Source organism: Parus major, chromosome 3 (genome assembly GCF_001522545.3).
Source record: "Parus major isolate Abel chromosome 3, Parus_major1.1, whole genome shotgun sequence".
In the NCBI taxonomy this organism is placed as follows: Eukaryota; Metazoa; Chordata; class Aves; order Passeriformes; family Paridae; genus Parus; species Parus major.
The window spans coordinates 31113975-31134367 of NC_031770.1; the positions used below are offsets into that span (position 1 = coordinate 31113975).

General features: G+C 36.4%; 1 protein-coding gene across 1 annotated transcript in view; it reads left to right on the top strand.

Annotated features, from left to right (window-relative positions):
* SMYD3 (SET and MYND domain containing 3) overlaps window positions 1–20393 on the top strand; it is a 405436-nt gene that overhangs the window by 40375 nt on the left and 344668 nt on the right. Inside the window, exons 2-5 of the mRNA XM_015623163.3 lie at window positions 7509–7572; window positions 14467–14574; window positions 15656–15713; window positions 19939–20075. Of these exons, the coding sequence (XP_015478649.1) occupies window positions 7509–7572; window positions 14467–14574; window positions 15656–15713; window positions 19939–20075 (367 nt within the window). The remainder of the gene's footprint in view (window positions 1–7508; window positions 7573–14466; window positions 14575–15655; window positions 15714–19938; window positions 20076–20393) is intronic.

A 20393-nucleotide genomic window follows, 5' to 3' on the forward strand; every position in this document is an offset into this window, starting at 1 on the left:
GAATAATTGCAGTATTTTCACACTGCCACTGATTTCAGTTGTGATGGTGTTTGTTTTATTCATCGTGAACACTGATAAAGTGTGTGTACATACAATGTGTGTGTACTTACATAAATGTAAAAGGTATTATAATCCAACGCCAGCCTTCTCTTCTAGAATAAAAAACTCACTGTTTTGGGATATGCTGAATACTTCTCCTGAGCAAGTTTAAGGGCCTTGTACTAGTGAAATTCCTTCTAAGGTAAATCTTTTGGTTTTCAGTAGAGAGACTGTCTTGTATTTTCATGTGTAGGTTAGAATGAGAGGTAAATGTTGAATGGAGAAGTAGAATTCAAAGGTAAGATTAAATTTCATGCCAATTTGAGGGCCATATTTTTTAGTATTTCTTCTTATAAGTCCCTTCACTAATTTTATTGGAAAGCACCACATCTGAAGCTTTTCACCATTTGCCAACTTAGTGGGAAGGAGTATAATTCTGTTTTTGGTTGTATCAGAATAAATACTACACTTCTAGCATCTCTGCTTGAAAAAAAAATCAATGTGTTTTTTTTTTTTTTTCAATTTAAACACAGGACTGACATCTCTTTGTGGCTCTAGATAGCTTTTCTATTTCAGAAAGGAATGTCGCACCATTCTTTTTCAAAATAGTGCAAAGAGGCTTTGAGAAAATAAAAAATTTCTTATTCAAATTTGGCAATTCTTCAGTCAGTGGGTGACCACAAAGACCAGTTTCTACATAGAAGTAAATAAAATCGAGTACTTGGATGTCTTTTTATTTTTTTTTCCAGCCTTGACTGTGGGTCCTCCAACCTCTCAGAAGAAAAAATTCCAATGTAGATTGTCAGGAAAGCTTATACTGCAATGAAGAAATTACTGTAGACCCTTACAAATTTTATTTAGAATATGCTTTTCACAGTTTACAGACCAGGTATTCTTAAAAAGAAAAAGTAAGATGCAGAAAAGAATGGTGGGAGATATACCTAATACACAAAACTAGAGAAAAAATAAGATCCAGAAGCTCTTGTCAACTAAAGTTGTATGACCTATACATCTGTTGAGTGTGTATTTTAAAACCAAATACAGAGAGTACATATGTAAAAAATATTAGTAAGATTTGAGCAGAACTGACACCTATTCTAAGCAGAAGGATCATCTTTCTCCTGACCCATTTGAATTCTGATTTTTTCTTGTGGAATATATGCAGAAATGTTTCAGGGTGTTAAGTAGATGTCTGGTATAACAACAATTACAGAAAATAGCAGCAAATGGGTATTCAGGGTTACAAATAAGACTTCAGAAACCAAGATTTATGTTATGGGGAGTCATCCTGAGTGCCAAATTTTAGTTTCTGTTAGTAGGTAGTGTCCTTTAGAGTGTAAATTGTCTTAACTAATCTTTTGTCAGCAGGGTAGATGGTTTGGTTGTTCATGTGTTCTCTCTGTTTTTATTTTATTTTATTTTATTTAAAAATTTCTTTCTTTTCTTTTGTTTATTAACCTGGACAATGCAATACCACTTTTGTAAAAGGTTCAGGTATGAAGTAGATGATCATTTTATTTGGAAATAAATTAGGTGTGTTTTCCTTATATAAAAGGTCTTAGTTCTCACTTGAATAATGGCTCTGATCATTGATAGTTAGCTGTAGTTGCTATTTTTTAACTCTGATTCTACCTCCCAGAAAGCTACTTCCCAGTGCTGCTCTTAGGTTAAAAAATATTAATTTGTATACTTAAATAACACAATGAAGTGTGCAAGTGGAGAATATGGGAGATTTTTTCATTACTTTTAGAGGCAGGGAATTCAAAGGCTTCCTATCTGGTGTAGTCTTTTTTGCCCAGATCCAGTGTGGGACCTGAGAGCAGTGTACTGAATAACCTTAGGGCAGAAAAGCAGCCTCGTTTCAGAGGCTGTGGGCCATGGGCTTATGGAAGATGTCGTCTCCTCTGGCACCTCATCTGAGACTGCGGAGCAGGTCCAGGGTCCTGGCAGAGGGAAAGTCGTGAGCCTGCCAGGCTGAGCCAAGTCAGCACCCAGGGCACCAGAGGGGCTGGGAACCCCTGCTGTGGGCACAACTCACTGGCTGCAGAGTTGCTGCTTGCTCAGGGCTTGGATTTGGGATGTTGCAGACGCGTATACCCCAGGGTTGTGCTGCCTGGCCCTCAGCACTGCTCATCTTTGTCCCCAGAGCCATCTTCCCTGCAGTGCTTGGTGTCTGTCAGCAGTGGGGAAACAGCTGGGGACCAACTGTGTTGCTACACCTCATTATTGGGAGGGAGAGAGGTGTGGAGAGAAAGCTGTAATTGCATTTAAAAATAACTCCTGTGCTCTCTAATCTACCAAATGTAAGATGGCTGTTTGCTCTTCACAACTTTATTTCTATTATTAGGAGATAGAGGCATATAAGTTAAAATGATGAATGACTTCTTTGTTTATTGTAGGTATTGATTGCTTTCACTTTGTGACAGGTCTGAAATGCACACACTTGGGAAAATCCAAGTAGGCTCTATGTACTTGACAGGCTTGACTGAATCACAAAGGTCTAAGAATTTGTTCAGGAAATTAGTTCAACTTGACACGTGTTGGAAAGAGCTGTTCTTTTCATTCATGTATACAGGGCAGGATTATTAAATGAAAAATAGTATCAGCAACAAAAATGAAGGAGATTTGTGTGAGATAGTCCTGTTTTCCTACAAGACGTGGCAGAAGCAGAAGTGTGAATAAACTACATAGAAAGGCATGTTGAATGCAGTCTGGTAATCAGTTCTGTTATATCTGACACTTATCATGTGAGTAGGGCTGAAAGTCAAGTGCCTGCAATCAGCAGAGAAGTGTAGATGCACTTCCATTATAAATTAAGTAGTCTAATTGTATTTGGTTGACTTTTGTTGTGGAATTTCAAATTTTATTAGGCCATTTCCTGTCAAGAAGTGTTATATGATGTTTTTAAAAGTGCATGTATTTTTTAAGTTATGAGAGTGCAGGTGTGGCTCTGATAGGACCTGACAGTCCAGGCAAACCCTTGCTAACCTCTTCACCTTCTTCTTAAGATTTTAAATGTGTTAAAAAAAAAAAGAAAAAAAAAATTCTGGGCAGGGTATGCCCACTGGGGCAATTCCAGTTGAGCTTAGTTGTTTTTCCCTGTCTCTTAAGTTTTCTTTTGTTTCCTGTCTATATCAATCTCTTGAAAATTCTTCTACCCACCTCTACATTTGGGGTTGGTTTTTTGCCTTCTCAGTACACATTGGAAGAGCTAATTCTATGAATGGTGTTTGTAGACCATAATGATGACAAGGTTTAGCAATAAACAAATTTCTTAGAGTAAAGATTCTTAACCTGACCATAATACTATGCTAGAGGTCAGCTGGCAACTCCTGCTTACATTACCTATGCGGGTTTTGGTTTTTGCTGTTGTTTTTGGTATTGGCTGTTTGTTTTAGTACAGGTTAAGATGCTCACTTGTGCTTGCTGTTTCATAAAGGGTTGTGGTCATTTGCAAAACCTTGTTTATACTGTGTTGGAAAATTAATAATTTAATTTTAATTACTGGATCATTTCTGTTGCAGCAGAAACCTTTTAAGAGATTAAAATATAACTGAATCCATTAGATCAAATTTTGTGCATTTTCTCATCTGTGAAGTTAGTCACATTAGGTGAGATGCAGTAGGTACCTTGTCAGGGACCTGATACTATCTTCAGGTGATGTTTACAGGTAATAAAAAGTACATGGGAGTATCTGACAGTGACTTTAAAATTCCTTTAATAAAGCCTATTACATCAATAAAATAATGAGAAGAACAGAAATGAACCAGGAAAATTGCCTTACTTCTTAAAATGTTCTGAAAAGCACAAGTCCTCTATATATGAATACATGAATCTGACTGTAAAGGATTTAAGAGTTAGTGCTTTAGATTTTGCTATTTTACACTTAGTATGCTGTGTAGCACGATCCAGAGATGTTATAAGTACAGAGGAATTTTTTTTTTTAGTCCAGGAGGGGGAAGAAGGATTGGAAGAGAAAGCAGTGATTTCATTAGCAGCTTTACTATTCAGCTCTCTCACAGGCATTCTACATCTACTTGTCATTCAAAAAAACCTCAAAGATAAATGGATAATTCATTCATTAAATGGCGCCAGGAGGGAGACACCTTATTCAAATACTCTGACTGAAAGTGTCAGTTTGACAAAAATTTCAGTTTTGAGAGATGATCCATAGATTTTTTTGTATGTGTTTGTTACTGCAGCATCGTTAACCCTTGGGGACAAAGGGTACAAAGGAAATGCCCCTGTAAAGTATTGAAGCTTCTGAAATTGCTGAGGGAATTTGGTGCTTTGTGGCCACACGTCTGCCAGTTGTGTTGCAAAAGAAAGAGGGAATACTTATTGGTGACTTGACACTAATGATTCCAGTGAATCCTGGCATCTCTTGGAAAATTGCCAAGAGATACACCAAGGCCAAGTATGCTTGCAGTGTATTTAGGTTATTGAATCTAGCATTCCCAAGGAAGAATATGAAAAATTTAGGAAAGACTTCTCTGATTGTTGTGGGTATTGATTAATTTAAATTCAGCTTCCAGAAAGTTTTAATTACTCTTCTTTGTAAATCTGCATCTTATCTGTTGCTGCTGAGATTATGGTACTGGTATTTCAGTGTGTTTGGGACTAAAATTGCACATGGTCTGTTATCAAACTCTGGACTCATTGTGTTTTGATGAATAACATGGAGAACAAACAAAGTCTGCCATCAAAATGTTTTTGCTCAGTCATTCTGTAGAAGGGTGACCATTTAGACATTCAGCTAACACTGTGTAACAATAAAGAGAAGTTTCACAGAGGCTGCTGGCAAGAGTGTAGAATATTGAATACAAAGAAGGTGTTTAAGTACAGAGAGGCCAGAAGGTCCTTAGTGACCTATGAGACTCTACAACCAGATAAAACAGGTTAACCTCGTAAAAGGTAACAGGGACACGCTGCAGAGTGACTGTCTGGAAGGCTGTGGCTGTGCATATGGGGAGCTGGAGACCAAACCAAAGTTCTACCTGCTTGGCTGTCTCTTTTTGTTCTAGGTTACTCTGACATGAGCTTCTAATCTAAATTGAGAAATATATCTTCCTCTATCAGAGCATGGTTAACACTGTGTCATTGCTCAGCCTTGAAGATGAAGCAGCTCTCCCCAGCTGGCAAAATGGGGATTTCACACTTGTTTTTAATTCTGAATCATCCTCAGGCATTTCACCTTAAAATCAAAAATCTATTGTGCATGTACAAAATTTTAGATTCTGTTTGTAGAAATCCAACAGTTGCTAGTTTTTTTTTGTCTCCATGTCTGGCTTTTCAGGAAGGAAGATAAAGAATGCTGTAGGAAAACATCTACTTATATCTGAAACATTTATTAAATTACTTTTCTCCTGGTAGTTAGTATGAATATCTACAAAATATTGTGTGACAAAATATGGATTTTTTTCTTTTGCAGTACAGATGAAAAGATTTTTATTTTGTGGTAATGAGCTGTTCATAATGCTCTTCAAAATCATTGACCAATGCAGCTGTCTAAACTCCCCAAATAAGAGTCCTAAGATAATGCATCGGCTCTTATTCAAGCATAGTAAAACTTTAATATAGCAGCAAAATACCTTTCCCAAGTGTGGGATCTGAGGGAAAGGTGAAGTTGGTTTTTGCAAGAGGGTGCTCCATGGTATTTCTGGTATGTCCCTACTCTTCAGTTTGGCATCATAACTGAACTAAGCAGGCTACATTGTTTATCCAAAAGTTCTGGATTGGAGTTACGGGCATGTTTGTTCTGTCTGGTTTGCATCTGGCCTTTGGATATTGTTCTACCTTTTTGAAGTCCCCCAGAAAAATTGGGATTTGGGAGCAAGTGGTGTAAGTAAAAGAAAGTCATGTTGTAAAGCAGTTGGTCTGGGAATCTGAATATATGGCATACAGTCTCTAGATGGCTGACAACAGCAGAGGAGTTTTGGTGACAGCAGAGACAGCAAATTACATCTTTTCATCACATCAGTTGGGAGTGCAAGTGAAAAGAGCACATCTGGTACTGATGTGCCGACACCAAGGATCTTGCAAAGTAAAGTCCTTCATCTGATCACTTAAACTTGCCACCTCAGTTTGAAAAGGGCTGTTTTAGACAGTTATTTCCCAATTAAGTAGGAAACCTGAATTAATCTATGTAATAAAATTTGAGGCAGCTAAATGTAAAACACTATAGCAACACAAATATACCATTACTAAAATTACCTTTAGTAGGGGACAGTGGCATGACTGATGCCTCTTTCCTTGCTGTAGAGAAGGGGGTACTGAGGAATAACTCCTGGTGATATTTTGTTGGGTGTAAGTGAGCCGTGTTCAGCCCTGTGCTGCTCACAAGGGAATAGTGGCACCCAGTGACGTACCTGTGCTTCTTCACTAAGGTCAGAGTGGTGGCCAGGAGGAAGTCTGAGGGGAACTAATAAGGGCTGTGCTGTCCACAGAACCCAGATAATTGTTGTGTCTGTAATGTAAATTGCCTGCCTTTGGTTTTTAAGAACAGCAACAAAAACATATCCTGTTTTCCCAGCATAATGAATGACCATAACTCACATAAGCAGCCTTGCATGTTAAGAAATGAAAGTGAACACTTTGCAGTGTTATCAGAGTAGTGCATCATGTTCAGTATCTTCCACAAAAAGATGGAAGGGAAGCCTCAAAATCTGTCTCATTTCTACACCTGAAGTAAATACATTTACATATATATTTGAGGTACAATATTTGCTCTGTGTGTGCTTTCACATTTAATGCTTACTGTCGAAAAATGCACATGAATTCAGTGATGTTTTCTTAAGTCATATAACTAAATTGAGACAGTATCAGAAAACAGTACTACAGTCAGGAGCTGCTTTTAACCTTTAGACTGCGATGTATAGGTCTGGTAGTTCTCCTGCTAGTTTTCATTGGATTTTTATACTTTGCCCATGAATTTTTATTTTGTTTTCATTGTCCACTAATCGTAAGTGTTTTCTTAGAATAGAAATTTCTGCTGACATGTCAGCTTTGGGCTGTGTTATAAAGATAAAATTTGATGTCAGCCACAGGTTCACAGCAAGGTCTTGTTTAAGACAGATAGTGATGGTTGCTTGCTTAAGACAAGACTCAGATAGTAAGTAAATAGATTACCTAGCTGTACTGCACAGCTCTAATTATGATGTTATCTACAAAATCAAACTCCTCAGAGTTACAGCTACACGACAAAAGCACATTTGATAATTTTCCTGATGATCCAAAGTGGCCCCAGAGGTGCTGAGTGAAACAAGTAAAAGGTTGTGACTATAGTTTTGAACATAACTATGTACAATTTCTCCTTGCATTACAGTGCATTTTAGACTATTCTTGTTTTTAAGATATTTTTTTGCGAGTTGGAATATTTGGAAATTGCTAATTAGGTAAGAAAGATAAATACAAAATGCCATCTGTATTTATAACCCTTTTTCTGGTTTGTTTGTTTTTGTTTTTTACAGGAATAAAAAGCTGCACAGATGCTCTCAGTGCAAGGTTGCTAAATACTGTGGTAGATCCTGTCAGGTAAGATGAAAAATAACAGCTATAAAGCATTTAAGAAAACAGGCATTTGAATACTTTTTTTACAGAGTCTCCATACATTTTCCATGTTGTCATACCTCCACACTGCAATTTATTTGTAATTTTGGACAGGGTGGGTAAACATGCTGCCTTGTTTTATTTGAGTGTTTTTATAGCTACAAATATAAGATTATTATCAGTACAAAAGACAAAACTAAGCTGAAGTGTGTTTGACTGTACTTAGTGAGAGGGGGAGGAATAACTCTTAAGCTTCACTGTCTGTAGCTTTAAGCCAATTTTACAGTAAAACAATTTGTATTTGAAGAGTACTTTTTATAATAGTAAATTCTATATTACAGTTTTTTTAAGAGGAAATAAGGATCAAGAATGTGTTGAGAAGACAAGGCCGTAAAGGAAAACTGCATCTCTGAGGAGGTTTTCAAGAAGAAAAGTGGTGCATGGCAGGAGGATAAGGGACAACAGGCTTAAGCTGAAAGCCCAGAGGTTCATATGGGATACAAGGAAAAGCTCTTGACAGCCAAGAGGTGGGACAGGCTGGCCAGGGTGTTTGTGTAATCTCTGTGTTTGAGGGTTTGGAGACCCTACTGGATAAAGCTCTGAGCTGGATCTCACCATAGAGCTGACCCTGCTTTGCAACTGGAGATCTCCATAGAGCCATTCAGCCTGACTTATCCTGTTATTCTATCCTATGAAATATTTCCCAAAAGTGAAAAGTTCTCAAAGGCCCAAATTCTCAGCTTTTATATTTGACTAGATCTATAGGATTGCCTCATAGAACACTTGAAATTTTGAATAGTTCCTCATAGTTTTGCACTGTAATTTTTTTTTTTTGGTGGGAGACTGAGGGTTGGTAGTGGTTATTTTTTGGGGGAAGGTGCATCTTATTTTTTTTTTTTTCTTTTCCTTAATAGAGAAAAATGAAGAAAAGCAACTACTAGTCAAAGTAGACTAGCAGTAATACTCTATAACTTTTTAAGTTTGACATTCCAACAATCATGGAATGAAAACATCATAGAATGGTTTGTGTTGGAAGGGATCTTAGAGATCATCTAGTTCCATGGGCAAACACCTTCCACTAGATCAGGTTGCTGAAAGCATTGCTCCAAGCATGCCATTCGACCTAACATTGAACACTTCCAGGGATGGAGCTTCACATCAGCTTCTTTGAACAACCTGTTCTAGTGCCTCACCACCCTCACAGTGAAGAAGTTGTTCCTAATTAAGCTAAATGTACTCTCAGTTTGAAGCCATTCTCCCTTGTCCTATCACTACATGCCGTGTAAACAGTCCTTCTCCAGCTCTTTTATAGTCCCCCCCTTTTAGGTACTGGAAGGCTACTGCTCAGCCTGTCGCCTTAGGGAGAGGTGGTCCAGCTCTCTGGTCATCTTTGTGGTCCTCCTCTGGACTTGCTCCATGTTCTTCTTATGTTGGGGACCCCAGAGCTGGATGCAGTGTTCCAGGTGGGTCTCACCAGAGCAGAGCAGAGGGACAGAATCCCCTCCCTTGCCCGGCTGCTCACAGTGCTTTGTACACAGCTCAGGACACGTTTGGCTCTCTGAGCTGCACATGGCTGGGTCATGTTAAGCTTCTTTTCAACCAACGCCCCCAAGTCTTTCTCCCCAAGTCTTTCTTCTCAGGGCTGATCTTGTCACGTACCATGTGCTTCTATAAACCATTCTGCTTTAATATAATCTGTTGTGTTCTCAAGACACCACAAATTCGTCCTTTTGGGGATTAAAACATATGGAGAGGGAAAAGAGGAAGATTTGTCATTTTGATTCATTGTATGGCAAATGTGTGCAACGTACATTAGGTGCTTACTGTAGCATCAATAATAATGCCACAGGTAGATTTATTATGGGAGACCATAAGGAAAACATGGCCATAAGGGCTATAAAAGCCCAGAGTATTTGCAAGGTAAGTTTAAAACAAATATCTTCCAGGAGAGTCATTGGTAAAGCTTCTGTTGGCAGGTCTCTAAAGTGAACAGAACTGCGGGCACAGATCTGCAAAAGCAAATCCACAAGGTGTAATGCAATAACCTGTTCCAACTTAGGTGTAGAGGCAGTGGAGGTAGGAACAGGAGCTTCCTCTTTGAGAAGCACAACTGTGTGAACATTCTTCAAGGATTCATAAGGGATAGCCTGAAGCCAACCTGAGTATCTTTGCTTTGTGCTTCCAGCTCTGGGGTTTGCATGCTTGAAGCCACCCATAGTTGTAGGTAGGGATTTCAGTGAGACAGGCTATTGCTGCTAGAAGTAATCTGCACTCGACATGCTGTGTATTTGCAGTTACATAATTTCTTGAACTATTTATATAAATAAATTAATGTTGATCTAATGTATGTAATATCCTGTGATATTATGTAATGATACAGAATAACAGAAAAAAACCAGTAATTTTGTAGTCAAAGCAGTGAATTTTTTGGGATTGATGACTTGAAGCAGGTGATAAAGATAAAACTGAGACCAGCCAGATCTCTTTGTTCTTGAGAACTGTCCTCTGATTCATAGTTGTTCTAATAAGTTGGCTAATCTATTGTGCTGCTCTGGTTTTACAGCAGCTGCTAGTAAAGCTAAACCAAATGCTTTGTGCCCTACTTAGCCTCTGTAGCTTAAGTGCAATTCATTAATATGTACACTTCTAATTGAACTAACTGGTCAACAAATAAACAGCAGGGTATTCAGTAGGGATGGAATGGCACTTTTCACATTTAAAAAAGTGAATATTTGCAGAACAGAACTATTTTAGTTATACAAATACAGATAACTTTGAAATGCAAATTATGCAGCTGAATTTGCAGTTCACACTTAGTTGCAGAATGATTTGATTATTTTTGAATGTGTGATACTGGAACTCAAAACACTTAGGCTTAAAACCTGTTATTTTTCTGGAGTTTTGTAATTAATACGTTAGATGAAATCAGAATTAATATAAAAATCTGTCTTAAAAAAATTAATCTCAGTAAATGTACTGGGTCTAGAATAAAAATGGATTTTGTGAAAGAAACTGCAATATAAATGCAACAGGGGATTTATATTTCAGAGTGTACCAAAAAGAGCCATTTTTAAAGCTGCAAATACCTTGTAAACATCTTCATTTGTTTTAAAATGTCAAGTGGTATAAAAAGCTATCTTCAGGCTAATCTTAAGAAGAAGAAATAGTCTTTGGAAATGTTTCTCTTCTTTGTAACTTACAGTGAGAGTAGTTATCCTTTAAGGGAATATGTATGCTGAGCTGGTAGTCCTGGAGAAAACCTATATACAAATCAGAATATACAATTTTTACAAATCTCCATAATGTTGATTTTAAAGATTGTGAGTGAGTTGTTCCAAATTTCAAAAATTCACATTATTTTTCTTTTTCAGGCCATTTGAAACCAGCTGTTTTCACTTTTACCACTTTAATTTAATTTAAAAAAATATTAGAAATGTGGAACTGGAACTTATTACAAGGGATCCTTAAGGGTGACCTTTTGCATCTGAATTCTGAATTCAGGATCAAGTACATATAGATATTTTGTTTTTAATTTTTTTTTCCTTTCAGTCAGACCTCATTGTTTTTTGCCCCGATTGGGCATTTCCCTGTTGGAGCTCCCTCTCCACTTGTTGATACTTAATTTCATGGGCTGCCTGCCTCTTAGCAATGTTATGTCATCTGGGTGTCTCTCCTAAGGTAGGGTTATCACAACTGCTGCTCCTCATAATCACTGTTGTGATCACCCCTGGCAATGCTTATTAATATGGTCTTATCTCATAGATTGGGAACCAATGATATAGATGATAATTCCTGAAAAATGGAAGAGTAATTTCAGTTAGAATTCAGAATGTGATATTATCAAACGTTATTAAAATATTGTAATAAAGGTAAAATACCGTAATTAAAAAGATGTGTGAAAATTCAAACAGTGCTTTGGAAATTACAGATTATTTACTTTTAACAGATCAAAACCTTCTAATGGAAAAATATACTATGTTGATTTTTTTTACTTTATTTGTTAATCACCTCTACTCTTTTAACAGTTTTTTATTAGCATATTATTCTGCAGGAAGTGTTAATTTATTTTGATCTTGCATAGAAGGCATGGAAACCTTTGTTTCATCAACATTGGTTTAGGATCTTTTGTAGATTCAGGCTCCAAGGGGAGACAGCAATAGTGTATGTCTGTGAAAGAATGGATGTGCATTGGCAAAATGGCTCAGCTAAAAATATCTGAGACATTGAAGGCATTTGTGAGGGGGCCTGGCCCGTGACCTGAGCCAGCAGGAGGTGATCCTGGGGCCGGGCTGTGCAGGGAGGCGTTGGAGCTGGTCTGGGGCTGGTTCAGCAGGCAGACTGTCATTCTGCCACCAGTGAAGAGCTCTGTGCTGCACCATCCCTGTAGCCATGTGGGTGCTGACCAGTTTCACTTGCGTGAAGCCTGAGGATTTGCACTTGGGATACACTGAAGTTGAAGGAGAGACAATGCTTTGGGAGGAGATAAACAGAAAGATATTCTTTCCAAGTTCCTAAGCGTAGTGAAGCCTTGAGGAGGAGGGTTTTGTATTGCCCTGTACTGTTCACTTGTCTTTCTTTGCCTCCTTCTATTAGTGTTCATTTCTAGCAGGGGAAAAAGAAATCTTTGCAAAATTGGAAGACCTTCCCTGGCATGTGGGGAATGGTTGTACCAAGTGGACATGTATCTGCACTGCAGTGTTTGTACTCATGCTAGATATCGAATATAAAAACCTTGACTGAAGGCCAGGATACACAGAATGAAAAAAACCCTCCCACCTCTAAGAAATGTGGTGCTAATGTAAGTGTGGCCAGTAAGTATTGTTAGAGACTGACTTTAAAAGTAGATATCTCCAGGGTCACAAATCCTTGTTTTCATTTTGTCCTGTAATTTGTATCCATGTTGCATAGATAGTAAGAATAAATATTGTTGAATTTCATTATATTTAATACATTTTATATATATATAATTCCCTGATCATTTGGGAACAAGTGACTGGCAATCCCCATTCCAGCTCCTTCTGCAGAGGAATCAGGGTGATTCCTTTTTAGCATCAGTTTTAGCCAAGGTGCTGTTTCACAAAAGGCGTGTATTTGAACTATTCTTCTCACATGGGAATGTTCTCAAGGAAACATGGCATATAATGCTATGTGGTACAGCATATTTCATCTCATTGGAGCTATATTGGTCGGGTAAGTTATTAATCATTTTGATGTCACCTCTAGCATGTTTAAAATTCTGTGCAACATTTATGTAGAGGAAAGAATTTGACAGATCAAAGCTTACTCCTAGGATCATTTTTAGTTTAAGTTGGATAAAAATGCCAATATAATTATATTACACAGAATGATGTCTGGACATTTACAAGCATGACCTTGTTTTTTCTAGACTAGGATAATTCTATTCAGCACTAAATACTTAACTTTAATTTGTTGGACAGCATGTGACACTAACTGTATTTGGATTAATGCCTTCTTGGTGTCATTTTTTCTCCTTGTAGAGTTATGGGTAAAAGAAATGAAATCACAAATCTCTCATGTATCTGGAAGAAATAAAATGTTCCATTTATTTATTATATGTAAGCCACAGGGAAAAAAAATCCTGAATTAAATATAATAAATGCTACTGGTGCTGTAACCTAGTTATCTGAAACAATTCCCTCACTTAAATGCAGATTAATAAAAAATTGTGTGATTGCCTTTGGAATCTTTATAACTCACATGTCAGCATCTCCAGGTCTGATGTGCCCTTACACATAGCTCTGCCCTTTTCTCTTTTTTAAAAATTGTTGAACATGTACTTAACATTAGACAATCATTTTCTCTGTGGCACTCACTGGGTTCATGTTTTCTTCCCTTACTGCATATTTGTGAGAAAATGTCACGTTCAGAAGCACTTGGTTCTGAGTACTTGTCATTGTAGCAAATTTTTGTTGTGCCCTGTTCTTTTAATTTGCTTTTAAAACTATTTGAAACAGCTGTGTGGTTTCAAACATAAACTTTTCACATAAAAATGTGAAAATGCAAATAAAATGTGTAAGTATGTAGTATGTAAATGAATGGACTTGGAGTTTTTGTATATTATAAACAAAAGTTTCTGCTTGTAGAGACTGAAGACAGGAAAAAGAGGTGATCAGAAATTTTCTTGCGACATGTTTCTTTAGCTGTAAACTCATTCTTGCTGCTCTTCTGCACTAATCTAGAATGATTAGTGGCAAGAATGAATGGTAGAGAAAAAAAGAAACTTATTTCAATGTTTCCATTATCTAGTCATCCTGAATCTTCCCTGCTATGGAAGTGTTAGTCTGTCTCTGCCATTCAAACCTAAGTGGCCCATGAAACAAAAATATCAGGTTTGGGTAATATATGCAAATAAAATATTTTTGATTCTGTCTTCTGTTTTGGTATCAGTGACCACTCCTGGTCTGAACTAGAGAAAAATATTGCTATCAGTCCTCCCAGCTGTGGGCATTGATACTTCATCAGCTTGGGGATGTTTGGGGACAGTTTTTGCAGCACTGAAAACTTGACCACTGCATTAGAGCAGCTGCATTTAGTGCAGTGGATGGACTCTGAAGGTTTCTGCAGGCTTGATTGCTGAGTGAACATGTGCCTAGAGTTTTGTGTATGTTAGATAGCATCCTTTCTATTTCTCTCCAATCTTGGGAAGCAGCTACATACTGTCACTGCTTCATGCCACAATGTATGAGAATCAGTGTGCATTGTTTTGAGCCTGTTTGTGTGCATATATAACTATAGGTAACTATATATATATAGTTATACATATATGTTTACATATATATACAATATATTAAAATACAGGTTATGTAAAATAAAATGCACTTTATTTTCCTTTTCTTCCTTTTTAAAATATCCTGATAGAAAGAAGCTTGGATGGACCACAAGCAGGAATGCAGGTGTCTTAAGAGCATCGAGCCCAATTTTCCTCCAGACTCTGTCAGACTTGCTGGCAGGATTGTTTTTAAACTAGTAAGTGATGTTCTTTTAGATTGATTCGGTGCAGCAAATTCTGAAAAATGATTTCTCACTCTACATTTTTAATGTAATTATGAGCCACAAGGCTGAAGTGACTGGGAATGCTGAAAAAAATTAGACTGCAAATTGCATTGCAAATTTACTGATTAATTTGCAGAAATGCTGGAAGGATCAAGAGATTCCAAAATGGACATAACTAAGCTCAAAGTACATGTTTATTGACTTTCCTTTCCCATGGCTATGTGGTAGTATTCTAAGCTTATTCCAGTCTGGAAGGAAAACAAAGGGAAACACTGTTTTCCCTTCAATATTATAGAAGTTATTGGTGCTTTTTTATTAACCTAATGGAAGCCTCATTTGGTATTTGAATGAGTGGTAAGCACAGAAGCACTGGCAGCTAGCCCATTCTTTAGAGGGCATAATGCCGTGCTCTCCATGTTGGGTTCTCTTAATCTCAATTACCTTTTTTAATATTTTTCTAAACTCACTTGAAAGTCCTGGGTGTTTGACATTCCTATGGTTTGATCACTCTATATGGACTAAATTTTCTGTTAGTTTAAGCAGATTATACATGTGTGGGATTGTAAATCCAAAGGGATTTGCTCTTTTTTTTTTTGGCTGAACCTGCTAAGATGCTGTCTATATTGGATAAAAGTGCGGGCTGCTGTTGCGGTCTGAGGTGGTAAAGCATGATTTCACATTTATTTTATACATTGTTGTGAAGAGTTTGTGCATGATAATTTTAAAGGGCAAATATGTACCTAGCAATACTGTGCATTAATTATAGTCACATAAACTCTGAAACTACAAACCTCATAAGCTGATTTAAATTATGCTCTGAAGGGCTAAAGTATGTTACTAAAGGTAAGCTGCTAAAGTGTTAAAAATTTAAAATTGTTAGAAAGTCCTGTAGCAACAAAGAAATACAGTTTTTTAGGATAGTTTATGCAAAGTCCTGGATTGATGTTGATGCTGTAGGCCTTACCTAATTATCTTACATGGAATCATCTGTCTTGTAGAGTGTTTTCAAGATAAAACATACTATGTAAGTGTTAATTATATTTTTCCTCTACAGCTCAGACAATCAGTATGCCCTTCTGAGAGACTCTACTCTTTTTATGATCTTCAGTCGAGTAAGTAATTGCCAGCCAGAATTCAGAAAATACTTCCAAGGTCTGCTTTATGAAAGGGCCATCTGATTTTCCTGCAACTTGCCTTCTGAATGTTTGCTTGTAGAGTGACAGAATCAAAGACAAAAACCTCTGTGGGAAGGAACAGTTATTTCAAAGATAAAAAGAAAAACATGTCTGTTGTCTTGAAGCAAAACCTTCATCTGTTTTTTTTTTGCTTTAGTGTTTTTATTTTCTCATTTTACAATGAACATCTTGCCTTCTCATTTTTTAATTTACCCAGTGACTGTCTTACTACATACTATATACAATAGTACATATATTTTTACATTGAGGTTTTACTTCTTAAGACCTATGTGCTATTGCATAAAGCTTCAAAATAACTTCCAGAAATAGGAAAGTTAAACTTAAAATGGATATATGTATATTTTTCATATACATGACCTTTCAATAGAGAAAAAAGATGAAACTGCAGTTATTACTTTTGTGGTTTCACAAGTTTCAGCTGCTTGGTAGAAAATGATGCTCATTAAAATCTCTCAGTAGAGAAAATGTTGAAATAGGAAACATTTTTTTCATATTTTGTGGCATCTTGAAGAGTTAGAAGACATACATCCTTGGTTCATTTTTGCATCTTATTTAGAGGGATTTTGTGGAGGGTAATGTGAATATTTTGATTACCTCAATGTTTTTTTAATATTCAGAGTTTTCGCTACAAACCACCTTGATCAATTGGTGTAGTTAGTTAGAAATAAAACCCATATAAACATAAAAAATGCAATACATAGCATTAATTTTACTTCTGAGCACCCTGACATTCTTCTGCCTTCTCCCAAACTGCAAGGGCAAAAGACCTTGATAAGGCAGCAAATTAAAATGGATAGATTTCAGCTATTTAAGACATGGTGATTTTCTGCAATGGATATTCTTAATTCGTGTAACAAAGGTTTATGGAAAACAGGTGCTTCAAATTAAGTTAAAATGATGTAGACTATGGACTTTTATGCTTCGTTACACTGCTGGGATCCAAAGAAAGAGTATTGTACCAATGGTGGATTGCAGAGTGGCACAGGAGGAACTCAACAGAAGAGTCTCCCTTGAAAAATTAAATATGGATCACTTGTATAGCAGTTGTCTCTAGCCTAGACAAAGATTTTTTTGTAACTGATTGTTCCATACAAACTAGGGTTTGTCAGTACCCTTCAGGAGATGATCTCAGCTTTCCTTGACTTGACTGGAGACAAGGGGACTGTGATAAGTTGTCAGGAGAGAAGCTTGGTGTTGAAGAGGCCTGATCTGCGGTGGATAAAAAGTCCAAAAGTCTGTAGAGGGGCAGAAGCTTCTGCTAAAATTCTCATTCTGAAGGAAATGGTGATATGGCCTGTGATATAGATGGGATGACTGTCCTTTCACTGATACAGAAACAACTGGTACATAGCCAGTTTAGGAGAAGACAAATGAGAGATCCACAGGTAGTGTTTCATCTGTACTTACTCTGAGTCTTAATAACATTTCCTGTGGAATCTTAACTCCACAGCACAAAGTGTTTAGGACATTACACATTAAATGAAGTTGATACTTCAGACTACAGTACAAACGGCGTATGCATAATCTTATGTAAAGGTTTTATCTAACTCTTTACTTGTGTTGTTCTCCCGGCATCCTTGTTAGAGTGAATAGATGGTCCTTATGGTTCTGGAGTTAAAATAATCCAAAAGTGTTTTGGGTTGGTGTGAGAGCTGGTAGTAGCTGTGATGTTTTTTGCTGCCTCTGTATGTTCCAAAAGCTCCTGTTATTTCATAACAGTTTCCCCAGTTGCTGCACAGTTTGAGTGGTATTGATTGATAAACTTTTTGTTTCTTTGTGTACTTAGTGGGATTTATGGGAAAGTCAGAAATGCATTTTCATTAATATAATAAGTATATAGAAGATACACTATATAATAAGTTATAATATAATATATGATAAGTTATAATAAGAAGATAATGTTTCAACACTAATCACAAATGTGACAGAATTCTCATTGATACTCTTTCTATCTTTTTTTGGTTTTTTTCCTCCATACTTGTAATTCCAAAATATTTTATTTTTGAAAATAGTTATTGACACTATGCTGTCTCATTTTGCTTTACACTGTTACTTTTCAACATTACTTTATACTGTTGGTTGATTTTTAGTGTGGGAGACATACAAATGAATACAAGCATGTAAAGTTTTCTACACTATTGAATAATTATCTGCTAAAACATATAAAACATGAAAAACCACAAAGCATGTGGAGGCATCCAGCCCCTTATGAAGTTTTTTCCCAATCTCCATAGTTCCTTGAAATTCCTTTAGATGCCCTGAAACTCAGAATAAGTAGGAGGAGTCTCCCTGAGCATTGTCACTTTTGCTAGTTCTCATTTATCTCTAGACAATTCCTTCCTTCCTTAGTTCTCTGGGGTCTCTATATGTTACAGTAATTTAGAAATCATCTTTGTTTTTACTTACCAAGACTCAGTATTCAGAAAATAGTTTGTCTGCTGTATTTTGGGGCAGATATTTTTTTCTTCTTTAGTTGTATAAGTATCAGAGTTACATAATCAAATCCCCATGCCTTATTTAAAATATTTTTCATAGGCCTTTCATAGCATTTTGTCTCTCACACCAGGTATCTTAAGCAATTGAAAAAAGTTTCTTAAAAACGAAAAATTGAAAAATTCACAAATTTCATTTTGCTTTTGGCTTTGTTTTCTTATGTGCTCAGAAAACCAGGTCTTGATAATTTTCCATTAAAATTCCCATGAATTTTTTTTTTTTTTTTGATCATTAACTCTGATGTCCTGGAAAAATTCCAGTGTGGATAATTGCATTCTGCTTCCATCTCTATCAGTTCTCCCTGAAGTTCCAGCTGGTTTTGGTATTCATGTTCACATCTGTCCTAAGCTACAGTGTCCATTTGTAGCATGCTTCTTATATGATTTATCTTCTTTAGTCTAGGGTTGTTTTATTTGCCAATAATGAAACAAACCATACCTTTCCCTCTATGTTATAACACATTTTGCAGTGTATAGATAGTTTAAGGGAAATCACATATTGTCTTTAATAATTACATTTGAAGGAAAAAGCATTTTTGTTTTCAGAGGAATATTATATAAGAAATGCAAGTGTGTGTTTATAATTTTTCTTTTATCTTTTTTGAACTTGATCGTTTTAGTCATCTAAAAGTCTGCTGCTTCTTTGAAGACACAGTCCTCATAAATATTATACTTTTCTATACCAGAGAGTTTCTGTACATTGTGAAAAACATACATGTCTGGATTTCTAACATTTGCATTCATTCATGCTTGCAAAATCACTTGCAAACATCCACAGTGTTAACTGCACTTGGGTAGTGCTCTGTGCATCTGCAGATGTTTATAGTAAAATAGCACTTCACCATTATGCAGAGATAAAATTGATTCATAGTGCATCATAATTCTCTGCCTTTTGTTATAGGCTGGTGCTTGAATATGTTGAGCTTCACATTCTCCCTTTTGTACTAACTGGTAGGAAAAGGAAAGTGTGAATCAGGTAGTCAGGCAGTGAACTTGCTAGGGCAGCAGCAGTTTCACTTTCTATGTTACCGGAGACCTGATGCATCCATAATCACTTAATTAGAAAATGAGGCACTGTGATTCTTTCTGCTTCAGGATTTCTAGCTGCTGAACATGAATAGTGGTGCCTTATAATAAAGTGATACTTACTTCATATTCTTTCATATTCATTGTTTGCAAGTTGCTCTGTATTAAACTCCTTTTGTTCATAAATACTTTTCTGTTTCATCTGCCAGCATAAAATGTTTCTTACACATTTATGGAGAATACAGTATAAAAGTATGCACTGCTGCATAAAGTTCCAAGCATATTTCTAATGTGGTTAACGTTACAAACCCAGATGCCTAATTTTTGTATGTAATGTCTGACATCTGCTTACACATCTGCTTTACCTATCGGCCTTTGATCTTTAACTTGCTGTTGTATTCATATGATTTGGCAGTAGCAACCTGATAAACTCTTCTGTGTGTTGATAGGTAACTGTCACAAAAAATGAGAAATGTCTGCTCTCTGTCAAAATTGCCCTCTGTCAAGATTAATTCCTGGTCTGGAAATGTCTAGACTATATGGCTGCCATTGGATGTTTTAAAAACGTTGGTGAAATGTTCTGTTTATGACATGTTCTACTTTTTTTCCTCTTTCCCCATAAGACACTGAACGGTTAAGTGAAGAAATGAAAGATGGCCTCAGGCACCTTGCGCAGACTTTGCAACTGTATTTGAAAACTGAGATCCAGGATGAGTCTCAATTGCCACCTGCAATTGACTTTTTTCAGATCTTCACAAAAGTAAGTGTTAAAATCTCATTGCTTGACAACTCATAAATTATCTTTTCCTTGTGTTCACAATTTATTTCCGAGTGGGAGTTCAGTAGATACATTAGAATGTGATATATGACAAAGTGAGTTCAAACTTGTTTATTTAGTCAGTATTTAAGAAGTAGTATAACTTTAATATAATTGCAGCACTTCAAAATTAAAGCACTAGCCAGAGGATATTTTTTTTCTTTTTCCTTTTTAAAATTATCATGTTAAAGTTGTTGGGTGAGAAAAAAAGCAAGAAAATTCAAATATAATCAAGTCAATCAACCTGAGTAATTTTTTCAC